We start from the raw sequence: 12948 nt of genomic DNA, 5'->3' as shown, positions 1-12948 counted from the left end.
CCTCAGTCAGTAGCCACTAGCCATATTTACAATTTAAAATTCAATCCTCAGTCACACTGGTCACATTTTAAGTGCATGATGTCACATGTGCCCAGGGCCCCCGACATGACCTTCCATGTTATATTATGGAAATGTTCCATTATCACAAAAAGTTTTCTTGGTCTTATAAGTTGAACCTGTCTTCCAAATTAATGGAACAGGTGCAGCCACTGAGTTTTAAAGTTAATGAATATTGATCTTTTTTTTGTCCATATTGAATTTTATTCTATTTAATTGAATACGTTCTATTCTGTTGTAAAATTACTGGCTTACTTTCTTTTCTCTTTCTGGTTGTAAAACAAATGTCTTACTTTCTTCTGTTGGCAAGCGTCTCTTCACTGTTCCTTGTGGTGGTCTTCATTCCATGCTTCTCTTTGCTCTGATCAAAAGAACAACGGGGGCTTTGTGTGGGTGTTCTTACAGGGCGGCCACAAATCCTATTTACCTTTTAAATAGAAAACATTAAAAGGTAGTTAGAAATCATACTCCACCTTTCTGAGAATGTGATGTTTCATAGGGCCCAAAACAATGACATGTTTTTGCTTTCACCTCAATATTAATCTTAAATATAATATGTATATACAATGTTTGTCAATTTTTCTAACAGAGGAAAGTAAATTATCTGAATACGGCACTAATGATAAATGGATGTCATGGACATTTATGTGGTATGCAGTATACATGTGTAAGATACACAAAATCAGACAACTATATTAATAAACTGACTTATTTGTGTAACATTACTTTACCAAAATAGATATTATTTATGATTTATATGTATAACTAATCACATACTTGTCCTATTTTAAAATGAAATAACTTGCTGTTGAATATGGGATCCTTTTCTAAATGAATTCCAAGGCCAAAAGCAAATATCTTTGTAGTTTTCTTCTTAATGTCCTTTCTTAGAAATGACGATGAATATTTTGAATATGAAGATCTCCTTGTATAATAGTTCTGCATCTTCTTTTTCAGTCTGGTGTAATTTTAGGGTGTTATTACAGTATTTTTTAAAAAATAATTTATCCCCATTGAAAAATGTATTGTTTCTTTAATACTTATCTAGTAAAGAGCTCTGTATATTTTATATAATTATCATTGAAAAAATTAAGTAATTATTTTACCATATAAAGCATCAAAAAGATTTATATGATACCTTGTATAATTGAAAAGGCAGAGTAATATAACTGGAAATACGTAAAAGCATTGCCTGGAATCAGGAGACTCTGGTTCTGGTCCTAATTTTTCCTTTTTTTACACTGAGACCTTAAAAATATAACAGAACCTCTTTGAATGTGATTTCCTAATGTGCACAATGAAGAAGTTAGAATAAATTATTCCAAAGTTCCCTTAAAGTTATAAATTTCTTTGATTTTCCATGTAATGAGTATTGAAGAAGCTATGCATCCATTTCATTTATTTTACCCATATTTATTTTATTTCTAGTATTTGCAAAGCACATATATTAAATGTTATAATAGGGAAAATATGAGTAACTAAAGTTTCTCCTAATAGAGCTTGTAATTTAAGAGGAAAGAAATAAAGGAATCCTTCCAATCATCAAAATGCAAGTTGTATGTGTCAAAAAAGTGAGGCTGACAATGGATGTCTGAGAGAGGTGGGATCCTTGCCCGGTGGGGGTGGTGGGTGAAGAAGGATATCAGCAAAGACTACCCCGGGAAAGGCTACTACCCATCGGGATGAGACTTAGAGCATCTGTTGAGCCTGGATATGTTGAGGTTTATTTCAGTTCAATCAAATTAAAAATAAATATCTGTTATACCCTACTATGTCAATTGCTAGAGATACAAATCTGAATAAGGCATGGCCTCATGTACACAGTTGAGATGAAAGTTACACAGGTAAAATAGCAACTGTCATATAACATGACAAGAGCAACCCATTACAAGGATGTCAAAACGTTGTAACACATGGTTCTAGCAACTACACTGTGCATTTGGAACAAGAAGTACATGGCGTGAGAAATGGGTGTAGCAAGAGGCAAGGCTGGTGTGAAAGACATAAACATGCCATCGTATGACTTGGATACCGAGCTAAAGGACTTGTGAGAGCAAATGGAATGCAGGCAAAAGCTTCCAAGCAGGGAAAGCGCTGCTTCAGATTTCCACATGAGAAAACTCATCACAGCAGCCGTGCAGACGGAGGAAAAAGGGAGGTCCTTCAGCAGGCCCATGGAAAATGTCAAGGCCGGAAGTAGGCAGAGAAGCAGTAAAATGGAAGGAGTGGATTTCAGAGACGCACAGGAGGGACAAGAGTAGCACTTGGATATGGATTTGATAGAGAGTTTTCTCAGAACAAAGAACAGTGATGATGGGCAAAGGAAAAGTCCTCAGAGGGTAGGTACCAGAAAACATGAGGCTGACATGGACAATTGACAAAATTTTGCTTTGCTTGGAAAGATGGGTTCCTAACTGGTAAGCATAAAAGGAAATTATATTTAAAGGGTAAGTCAGAGAAAAGATTTTGGAGGGCTTTAAATGCCAGGCTAAGGAGCTTTATTTTTTAGATAAAAGCTCCTGATGGTTGCTCAAAATGTAAAATGCCACAGCTGAAGTTTAGCAAATGCATGAGGCCGCACTGTAGAAGTTGGACTAGAGAGAGAAAACCATTCAAGGCAAGTAAACTGTTAATAGACTTTTCAAGTAGTCCTGAATAAGAAATCTTAATTTTGAACTGCAGTAGTGACAGTGTTCATGAGTTACAGATAGAAGAGAGGCAAAGTCAACAGGGCCGGGCAAATGATTGACAGTGAGAAGTAAAAGAAGCATAAGGATAAGGTGGTAAAAGGCTCAAAGTGAATTTCCACTTTGAAAAATAGTGATAGTGAAGTATAAATCTATTAGAAACATGCTAAATTATTCACAAAAATGAGGAAAGTATGTTCGCTGTATGTTCATCAACAACTCCTAGTAACAAGAACCCAAGGAAGACGATCTAAGTTGACAGTGGTTTTAAGTGGATAGAGTAAGATTATTTGGCCACACCACAGAACAGTTTGAAATAAAGAAGCAAAGAGGAAGGGAAACAGAATCTGCAATCACGATCCAGTGTGCCTTGTCATAGGGTTTGAGGCAAGTTATGGAACTTCTATGTATCTTAGTTTTCTCATCTTTGAAACTCAAGAAAATAAAACGACTTTGAAGTTATGAGTTCAGAGAAATCTTATCTCATCCTGTCCCTCCCTCGTCAGACCTCAGATTGTAACTGCTATTTATTGAACATGTTTCCTAGGAAGGCAGACTAAGAGCTGAAAAATACCAGCCTTGCAACACCTTTATCCCCATTATCATCTTTGCAATTATTTTTTCAAATACAAAAGAAAATGCTCTAGCCATAGACTTATAAGGTATCTTTGATTGTATCCAAAGATACAAGCATATATAGCTGATTCTAATAAATGCAAGTAAATTTCAAAGCCCTTATATTTGTTGACTTGCTATGAGGGAGATTAACTTCATACTTTATTGAAAAGAAAAGGAAAACCATCTGTTATCAGGACACTACCCTGTCACCTCAGCTCCCTAGAGGTGAGCCAATTTGGGTGGCACCTTTCAATACTAGTACCTTCTTGCCATTGAAAAAACCTTCACACTCACGTTGACAATTTTTCATCTCTGACTTATACTGCAATTTCCTTCTTAATTCTCCTCCCTGGTCTCTACCATTTTCCCCTGCAATCAGTCTGAAATGTCTTGGAAAAAATTGTTTTCCTCCCTAATGCTTATCTACTCCAGTTTTCAGTTCCTTCCCAGGCTTCCCACTGATTTTCAAGTTCCCATCTCACCTTGAAATGACTCTCTTAGTTGCTCCTAGCCCATATCACTTCCACCATCCTGATCAAGTATTTGTTTCAACAACTGCTTGTCACTTAGCTGACTTTCCCCATTCTCACTGTAATCTTGGCACTACGTGCAAAAGCACAAACTTATCTTTAGAGCCTCCCCCAACTGTGCACTCAGTCTTATTCAAATGTTCAGATTTTCAAAGCATTTTACAAAAAAACTTTGTAAAGAATAACTTAAATTGTTTATTTTCATTTGACTCAAAAAGCGGAGCTCCTCTTTCTTTTTGTTTTTGTTTTCGTTCTTTTTTTTTCCAGACAGGATCTCACTCTGTCGCCCAGGCTGGAGTGCAGTGCCATAATCATGACTCACTGCAGCCTTGACCTCCCTGGCTCAAGCAATCCTCCCACCTTGGCCTACAGAGTAGCTGGACTATAGGCGCATGCCACCATGCCTGGCTTATTTTTTATCCTTTTATTTTTTTGTAGAGATGGGATCTCACTATGTTGCCAGGGCTGGTCTGAAACCCCTGGCCTCAAGTGATCCTCCCACCTCAGCCTCCCAAAATGCTGGAATTACAGGCATGAGACACCGTGCCCACCCCATAGTCTCCATTTCTTTTGCAATAGTACTTCCTTAATGTTTATTAATAATAATACAAGTTGAAAAGCAAAAATGTTTAGAATATTACAAATTGAAAAGGAAATTACAAATTGAAAAAAAAAGGAGGTAGTTCAAGTGATTATTAAGCACACTGGGTTAGAGGAGGAGGCACAGGCTCACTTCACAGTCCCTTAGATGTCAGGGTAACTGATTGCTTTGCTTCAGGCCACATCTGGGATGCTTGGTGTTAACAGAGAGGCGGTTAATAGATTACATAAGGCATGAGTCTGCATGTATCCTTGATAATAATAATGATACATAAATAAAATAAGAAACAAAGTAGTTTGTGGACACATGTGCTGTGCTCCATTATATTAAATAACTCATATCATTATATTAAAAGCTAATTTTAAACTGTCCAGAGGAACTATGCTATTGGTAATTTTTTCTGTTATAACAACAAATTTGAGTTTATTTTCTCATGTTCAGTTCCCTTATGATTCTGAGAACTAGTTTCTAAAATTGCTGGCTGATTTTAGGGGTAAAATCTGTTCCCACAAATCTGTTCTTCTCAGTGTTGGAGAAGCTAATTCTTCAACACAGAGAGAAAGTCCATGATGTTAGTTTTATTTCAATGAGAACAAATTTAGGAAGGTAGTAAGCTGGGCCAGGTCACTATGGGGGCAGAGGTAATGTCCCAGATACATTAGATTTGGATTTTATTTTTCAGACTATTATACTATATTAATAATTAATGGGCAAGGGAACAGAATTATTGTTTTAGAAAGATCTGCTATAGTCATTGCAATCAACAAAGGGACTATTCCAATAGGTGAGGTAAGAGAATATTGGAATAAACTCAGAACCAGTGAAATCAGAGAGGAAAAGGGAAAGTTCCTTTATGAGTGCAATGAATGGTATTTGACTAGGGGTTGACTCCCTATATAAGGTAAGAATGAAGAAGTTAAAGCTCTTGGTGGTTTTAAACCTAGTAATCGGGATGATTAAAGAGCCAGACACTGATATATGGAAGTTAGAAGGTAGAACAAATTTAGTTTATGGTGTACCTGTTTTTTTTTGGAGGGAGAGATTAGTTCTCATTTTGAGCTTTAATTGTGAGGTAATTTCTAAAAGACAGCTCTAAATAATAGATTGGAGATCAAAACCAAGTTAATGAATAGAATCGCATGCATAGAGCCAATAATTAAACCCACGCAAATAGATGAAATCATAAAATGTATATAAAATGTAAATGGCAGAAGGAAAATCTTTCAGATGCAGGAGAAAGAGAACTCATATAATATACTGTCCCCACCCCACAAAAAAGGAGGAGGAGAAGAGCTTTTACTATGTTGCTACATTTGTATCAATAGAAATGAAAAATAAATAAATAAAAATAAGTGATTACAAAATATTATGCCCTAAAACTATGGAACAACTGCCATCCAAATAGTAGATATGCTACATTCAAGGTACAAATAATTCCATAAGCCAGGTACGGAAAACATATAAAAGTTATAACCATAATACCACTTTTAAAACACTAGTACATTCTAGTATTGCAACAAGGAATATTTATAGGAAGTTATAAATTATTAAGACTCCATAAAGCACTGCCTTTAAACAAGCTACCCATAAGGAAAATTCCAAATTTGTACAAGGTGCCCAGTTCTTGGGGAAAACCAAATAAAGTAATGTTAAGGTTGAGTAAGAGAGGAAATACATACTATCTCTGCTTGGCAAGAATTAGAGGCATGTTTATGCTATGGTTAGCAAAGAGTAAAGAAGGTCTTCTGTTTAAAGTGTTTACTTGGAGGCATGGATCCTTTCAGTTTTCCACAAGTTGCTTCTCCACATGGATTTCTGCTAGATATTGTCATAAATTTTCCCATTCTAACTCATATTATATTTTGAATTAAGGAAAAGAATAAGGAGGAAGAGGCAGAGGAAGGGAAAGACAGGGAGAAGCAGAAGCACATTTTAATAATCTCCTATTGGCCCCACTGTGAAAAGAATCTTGATTCCACGTTGCTATTTTTGCATTCCTATATATTAAACCACCAGAGGGCGCTTCTGCATTTCATTCCTATTCATAATTATTAATTAAACTTACTGTATGGGTCCATTTAAAGCATTTAGTTCAGGCTCTTAAAGGAAAATCCAACTTGTAGGCCCAAGTGACAAGTGCTTAGATATGAGAAATCTTCAGAAAAATCTAGTCTTTTATGTAAAACCACCAGGCTGAGGCTGCAGTGCCAATGTCGTTAAATAAGAAATGGAAAACCAACCCATAATTGTAGACTAATTTGTCCAGACTGAGCTGTCTCAAAGTCAGGAATAGAGATACTGAGAATTGACCAAGGATTTCAATTATTTCCCCTTTTTCTCTTTCTCTCTTTTTCTTTCCTTTCTGATTTCCAGTTTTAAAGATGCCTTTGTTTAGGAAGTTCAAAGACTGAAAGCCAAATCAATTTTTGTTCTTGTTTAGCTGCAGATGACAATGTCAATCAATACACTGAGCCCTCATTATTGGTAGGACATTATTGTAGTAGATGGGAATAGAGCAAGGAACCTTCTCTCTAGGAGCTTATATTCCAGTGAGAAAACTAAAATTATGACATTAAATAGACAACTTTAAGTCTTGATGAATGTTATTTAGTTAAAAATGCATCATTGGTAGTGGAATGGGGTAGAGTGGGGGTGGGGTGCTCCAGCCAGGTGGTCAATTGGTTTAAATACTATTTTCTACTTGTTTGGAAAGTAGTATTTAGGTTATGTTCCGAATAATGTTAACAAACAGCCATGGGAAGATCACATGGAAAAACTTTATATGCAGAGAGAACAACTCTAAAATAGAAGAGAAAGAAAGGCCACTGCAACTGAAAAATGCCACATAGTACTGGGGAGCCTAGGGGGATGAGGCAAGAGGCAGACTGGCCAGATCATCGGGTAGTTTCCCACATGCTCTGCCAAGGGCTAAATTTGTGTTCTATGTGGGCTCTGAAGTAACTGGAGAATTCTGAGCATGGCAGTAACATGATCTCTTTTATGTTTCAAAAAAAATATCACACTGGCTGTCATTTGGAGAGATGTATGCACAGGGCATAAGAAAATGGACAAGAGGCTGGGCACGGTGGCTCACGCCTGTAATCACAACACTTTGGGAGGCTGAGGCAGGCAGATCGCATGAGGTCAGGAGTTCGACACCAGCCTGGCCAACACGGTGAAACCCTATCTCTATTAAAAACACAAAAATTAGCCAGGCGTGGTGGCAAGCACCTGTAAGTCCAGCTACTCAAGGGGCTGAGACAGGAGAATTGCTTGACCCTGGAAGGTGGAAGCTGCAGTGAGCTGAGATTGCACCATTGCATTCCAGCCTGGGCAACAAGAGTGAAACTCAGTCCCCCCACCCAAAAAAGAAAGAAAGAAAGAAAGAAAGAAAGAAAGAAAGAAAGAAAGAAAGAAAGAAAGAAAGAAAGAAAGAAAGGAAGGAAGGAAGGAAGGAAGGAAGGAAGGAAGGAAGGAAGGAAGGAAGGAAGGAAGGAAGGAAGGAAATGGACAAGATAAAAATAGTGAATCCAGCTATGAAGTTTTGAGTGTGTTTCAGGGGAGAGATGATGTTGCCTTTGCTAAGGGTGGTCTATGAGGACTGAGATCCAGTTGGAAGATCTATCTGGATCTATCTGTCTATCTATCTGGATCTATTTATTGAAGGAGGAGACAGCAGAACTTGAGGGGTGGATCAAACATAGCAAGTGAAAGAAAGATTCATGAATCTCTGGTATCTTTTGTCTGAAGCGACTGGGCACATGAAGGTATCATTAAATGAGATAGAGAAGACTAAAGGAAGAGATTTGGGAAGAAATGAAGTCTCTCTTGGACATATTTGGCTTCCTATGACAATCACTCATCCAAGAGGAGCTGTCCAATATGCTGTTAGTTACCTGAACTGAAAGCTCAAGGGAGAGATCAGGCAAGGTACAAAAATGTGGTTTTCAACAGCAGGCAGTTGGATGAGCATAGGGGAAAGACAGTGCTGAAGACTGATTCTTGGGCATTCCAACATTTAGATGTGGAGACCAAAGGAAGTTGAAAATGATTCTGAGATGAAGCTCAAGGAGAAGTAAGGCAATCTCAGAAGAGTGAGTTATCTCAAACTACAAATGCAGAAAGCATTTATTGTTGTTTTTAAAGATTAAATGATTAAATGTTTCAAAAGCTACTGAAAATTCAAGTAAAATGAAGACTAAAATTCATCATTGGCTCTAATCAGAAGAAGACTATCAGTGATTCGTGGAAAGTGTAGTTTCAGCACAGAGTCAGGTAAGAAAGCACAGTGATCAGTGGGGGTGCAAGAGATAAAGATAAATAAGAAATACACAAATCATTCACGGAATTTTGGAGAAAGAAGGCAGATTTATGGGACAAAGCCTAGAGAAGGGATGGAATCTAGTGAGATTCTGTTTTGTTTTGTTTTTTGGGGGGACAGTAGCCATTACCACATGATTATATTTTTAATGTAGAGACCTCGTTTCATATAATTTGATCCAAAATACTTCTATTGCAAAACAAGTGAGACAACATTTTCCATAGTGTGGAAGTGTCAGGGAGACATGCAGTTTAAACATATAACCTGAATTTGACATGCCTTTCTTTATAGCTTTATCCAAGGCTGATTAGAATTGTATTCACCTGCTTTGAAGGTACTAGATCATCTAAATGGAGATTTGGTAAAGAGAGAAATAAGAGCAAAAAAAAAAAATGAGGGAGAAGAGTAAGTACATTGAACATTTCCATAAGATAAAGTGATTTTGGAATTAGAAATAAAGGAGTAGAATACATTTTATTCTAAAATTGGCAAAAACACCCATAAGTCCATCACCCCTTTTTATATTAGCTGTCTTTTTCCTATCAATTTTTACATGACAATTTTATATTCTTCTTTTTCAATTAAAATTGCATTGCAAACAGTTTCCTAAACCATAGATCTGTTTTGTGAATATCATGTCAATAACTGAATAAAAGTAAAAATAATGGAGTAAGTCAGCTGGAATGGTAGGAAATAATGACCATAATGTGAGATATCTGACTTGAAGATTTCAGAGATAGTGCAGGTATTGGTGTTGGATTTGGGAAGGCAGGAGAAATCAGACACACAGGTTGGAATAATGATCTTGGATAATGCAAAAGTCTTCAGCTCTTGATGGTCACTGGTATAAACAGGAAAGTAAGGCTTCATAGACTTCCTCCTAGCAGTCAGAGCACACATATTCAAGGACCTAGGGGCGGCTGGAGGGTCATGGCAGCTTGCACATCTGTGGAGGCAGGCCAAGACTTTGGCAGCAGTCAGCAGGATGCTGACTCACCAGAGCAAACGGGCAACTGCAGATTCTAGAACACATGCTATTGACCTTAATCAATTCACTTGCAAGCTCTGTCCATCCTTTGACATTTGCAAAATAGACATACTTGATTCACACGCAGCTGTGATGTGAGGATTTGGTAAATAAATAAGTAAATAAATAAATAAATAAATAAATAAATGTAGGGGTTTTTTTCTCTTTAACTGTGTAAAGTATTATCAATAATGGCAATAAAAACTGTAAATAAAATACATTTTGCCCTCTAATTTCTTATCTTCAAAGAGTTTATAATCTAGTTAGGGAGGTAGAATTTCTAAGTATGAAATGTATTGATAATTATATAAAGTTAACTTCAGTACAATAGAAACACCATCTCAATGGGGTATAAAGTATGTGCCAAAGAAATGCTATAAGCCATGAGTGGTATAGGAGCCAGAGAAAATCACTGGGAACCAGGGTCATCAGGGAAATCTTTAGATAAACCCTGAATAATTCGTGGAAAGAAAAGAGAGGAATTCTACCCTGAGGGCAAGAGTATGCAGATGGGGGTAGAATTCCAAACTGTGCTATTAATTTGGTTATACTCAGGAAAGCTTGATTCAATCACATTTTTAAATATTGTGTCCAAGAAAATATAATAATTTTCCTCACATGACCATTGAGCTTTGTGATATTTTAAACCCTCATGAGTTAGGTAGCACCACAAACTACTAAACTCTTCTTCATCAAGAGAAGAAAGCCAGCTACTACAATATCAATACTGAGGTTGTGAGAAACCACAGAGAAGGGAAAAAAAAGCCACTGGGAAGCAAGTTTAAGATTAGGGGAAACTGGCCAGGCTCAGTGGCTCACGCCTGTAATCCCAGCACTTTGGGAGGCCAAAGCGGGTGGATCACGAGGTCAGGAGATTGAGACCATCCTAGCTAACATGGTGAAACCCCATCTCTACTAAAAATACAAAAAATTAGCCACGCGTGGTGGCAGACGCCTGTAGTCCCAGCTACTCCGGAGGCTGAGACAGGAGAATGGCATGAACCCGGGAAGCGGAGCTTGCAGCGAGCCGAGATTGCGCCACTGCACTCCAGCCTGGGCTACCGAGAGAGACTCCATCTCAACAACAACAACAACAACAACAACAACAAAAAAAAGATTAGGGGAAAGTGGGATGCTAAGTAATATCTCTAGACATGTAAAATCAAAATTTGACCATTTCATTTATCAGTGGGTGTAAGAATCCTACATTGAAAAAGCAATTTTTTAAAAATAATAACTAGATAAAAGCAAAATGGAGAAGAAATCGATATGACCATATTTTCTCTACTCTTCCAAAGCTGAAAATGTATGAAGATGCTCTAGAAACAGCACCAGCTAGGGGTTTAAAATGTGCAAGCAGGCCGGGCGCGGTGGCTCACGCCTGTAATCCCAGCACTTTGGGAAGCCGAGGTGGGCAGATCACAAGGTCAGGAGTTCGAGACCAGCCTGGCCAATATGGTGAAACCCCATCTCTACTAAAAATACAAAAATTAGCCGGGCATGATGGCAGGCATCTGTAGTCCCAGCTACTCGGGAGGCTGAGACAGGAAAATCGCTTGAATCCCGGAGGTGGAGGTTGCAGTGAGCCAAGATCCCGCCATTGCACTCTAGCCTGGATGACAAGAGTGAAACTCCGTCTAAAAAAAAAAACTGTGCAAGCAAAGGCTGTTCTGCTTTCATCAGGTATCTCGCCTTTTCACTTCCCCGCTCCTGCACTGGAATTTCCTTCACTCAAGAGTGAGCTTTCCCTAGCTCTTCTCAGATAGATGGAAGGGCTACCTTGCCGACTTTCTCTCCAACACTCTCTCAGCTCTAATCCTTCCCTCCAGGTCCCCCAATTAATCTTCCTAAAGCACAGTTCTGATCAAACTGCTCTGAACCAAAGCCTTTGGTGGTTCTTCCCATCTCCTAATGAGGACAAACCAAATTATTTCATGTGAATTTACAGCTGAAGCTGGAAATTTCCCAGCACTCCACTTTGAGTATCCTACACTTCAGCTAAATTGTGTTACAGTCTCCGGAGTCACCCTGTACTTTTCAGTCTCTACTTTTCTTTTTTTCTCCTTGCCTGTTTCCACTTCTTCAGATGTGTTTAAAATATCACCTATGAAATTAAATTGCTCTCGATCTCTCAACTTGAGTTTATTTATCAACCTTGCCAGCATGTGGTTTGCACGTCCCCGGTGGGATTTGTCCTGTAGCAATGTGGAGTAGAGTAGAGGAAGTATTTTGTTTGGTCGTGTTTACAGTTGTTCTCAGTAACTACCAATCCCTCTCCCAGTCCCCAGAACAAAGCTAATAGCCATTTACGCAAATGAATTAATACTTTTGTTCTCAATAACTCATTTGTTGGAAATAGTCACATGACAATGCAGGAGACGATTTAAATGCTCCTTTCCTAGAGTACTCAAATATAATATCATGCCTTCCTTCTGATCGCATGGAGACCTTGTAAGTTTTTCTGCCTTTGTCATTCCTCACATCTACTTACCTATAACATTCCACGCACATTCATGTGTCATATATTGCACAGTGAGAAAGGCAGTTAAAACAGACTGCTGACTGGAGTTTCAACATATTTGATAGACAAATGCTTATTATGCAGAATATTTGAAAAACTAAGAAAAAGATAACCAAATAAAAAATAAATGAACACAAGATATGAATACATAAGTCACAGATATAATGCAGATGGCAATAAACATAAAAGCTGATCAACCTCAATATTTATCTTTGAAATTAAAAATATAATTTCATCCAACCAAATAGAAAAACATTTAAATATTCACAGTATCAATTGTTTGTCAAGGTATGAGAAACCAATAGTCTCTCACGTTACTGTGAATGTAGAGTGGTAAATCCTCTAATGAGGTGGAGGTGGGGAATTGGCTGTTTTTATGATGTTTGTAAGTGTATACTTTCTACCAGGCAGTAATTCTCATTAACCATAGCTCACCTAAAAAAACAACTACACTTAAGAACAAGGAGGCATATACAAGGATGCTCAATAGATCATTTATTTTGAATAATGAAAAACTGAAAACTAATGCCCATCATTCTTCAATGACTATAAAATCGATAGTATGTTATATAGTTTTTATGTACTT

The 12948-nt window shown here is 37.6% G+C and overlaps 1 protein-coding gene across 1 annotated transcript in view; it reads right to left on the bottom strand.

Annotated features, from left to right (window-relative positions):
• Window positions 1-12948, bottom strand: part of GPC5 (glypican 5) — a 1460504-nt gene that overhangs the window by 1126507 nt on the left and 321049 nt on the right. The window contains exon 4 of the mRNA XM_063595839.1: window positions 351-484. Coding sequence (XP_063451909.1) covers window positions 351-484 — 134 coding nt within the window. The remainder of the gene's footprint in view (window positions 1-350; window positions 485-12948) is intronic.

Source organism: Pan paniscus, chromosome 14 (genome assembly GCF_029289425.2).
Source record: "Pan paniscus chromosome 14, NHGRI_mPanPan1-v2.0_pri, whole genome shotgun sequence".
Taxonomy (NCBI): Eukaryota; Metazoa; Chordata; class Mammalia; order Primates; family Hominidae; genus Pan; species Pan paniscus.
This window is presented reverse-complemented; position numbering and strand designations above follow the sequence as displayed.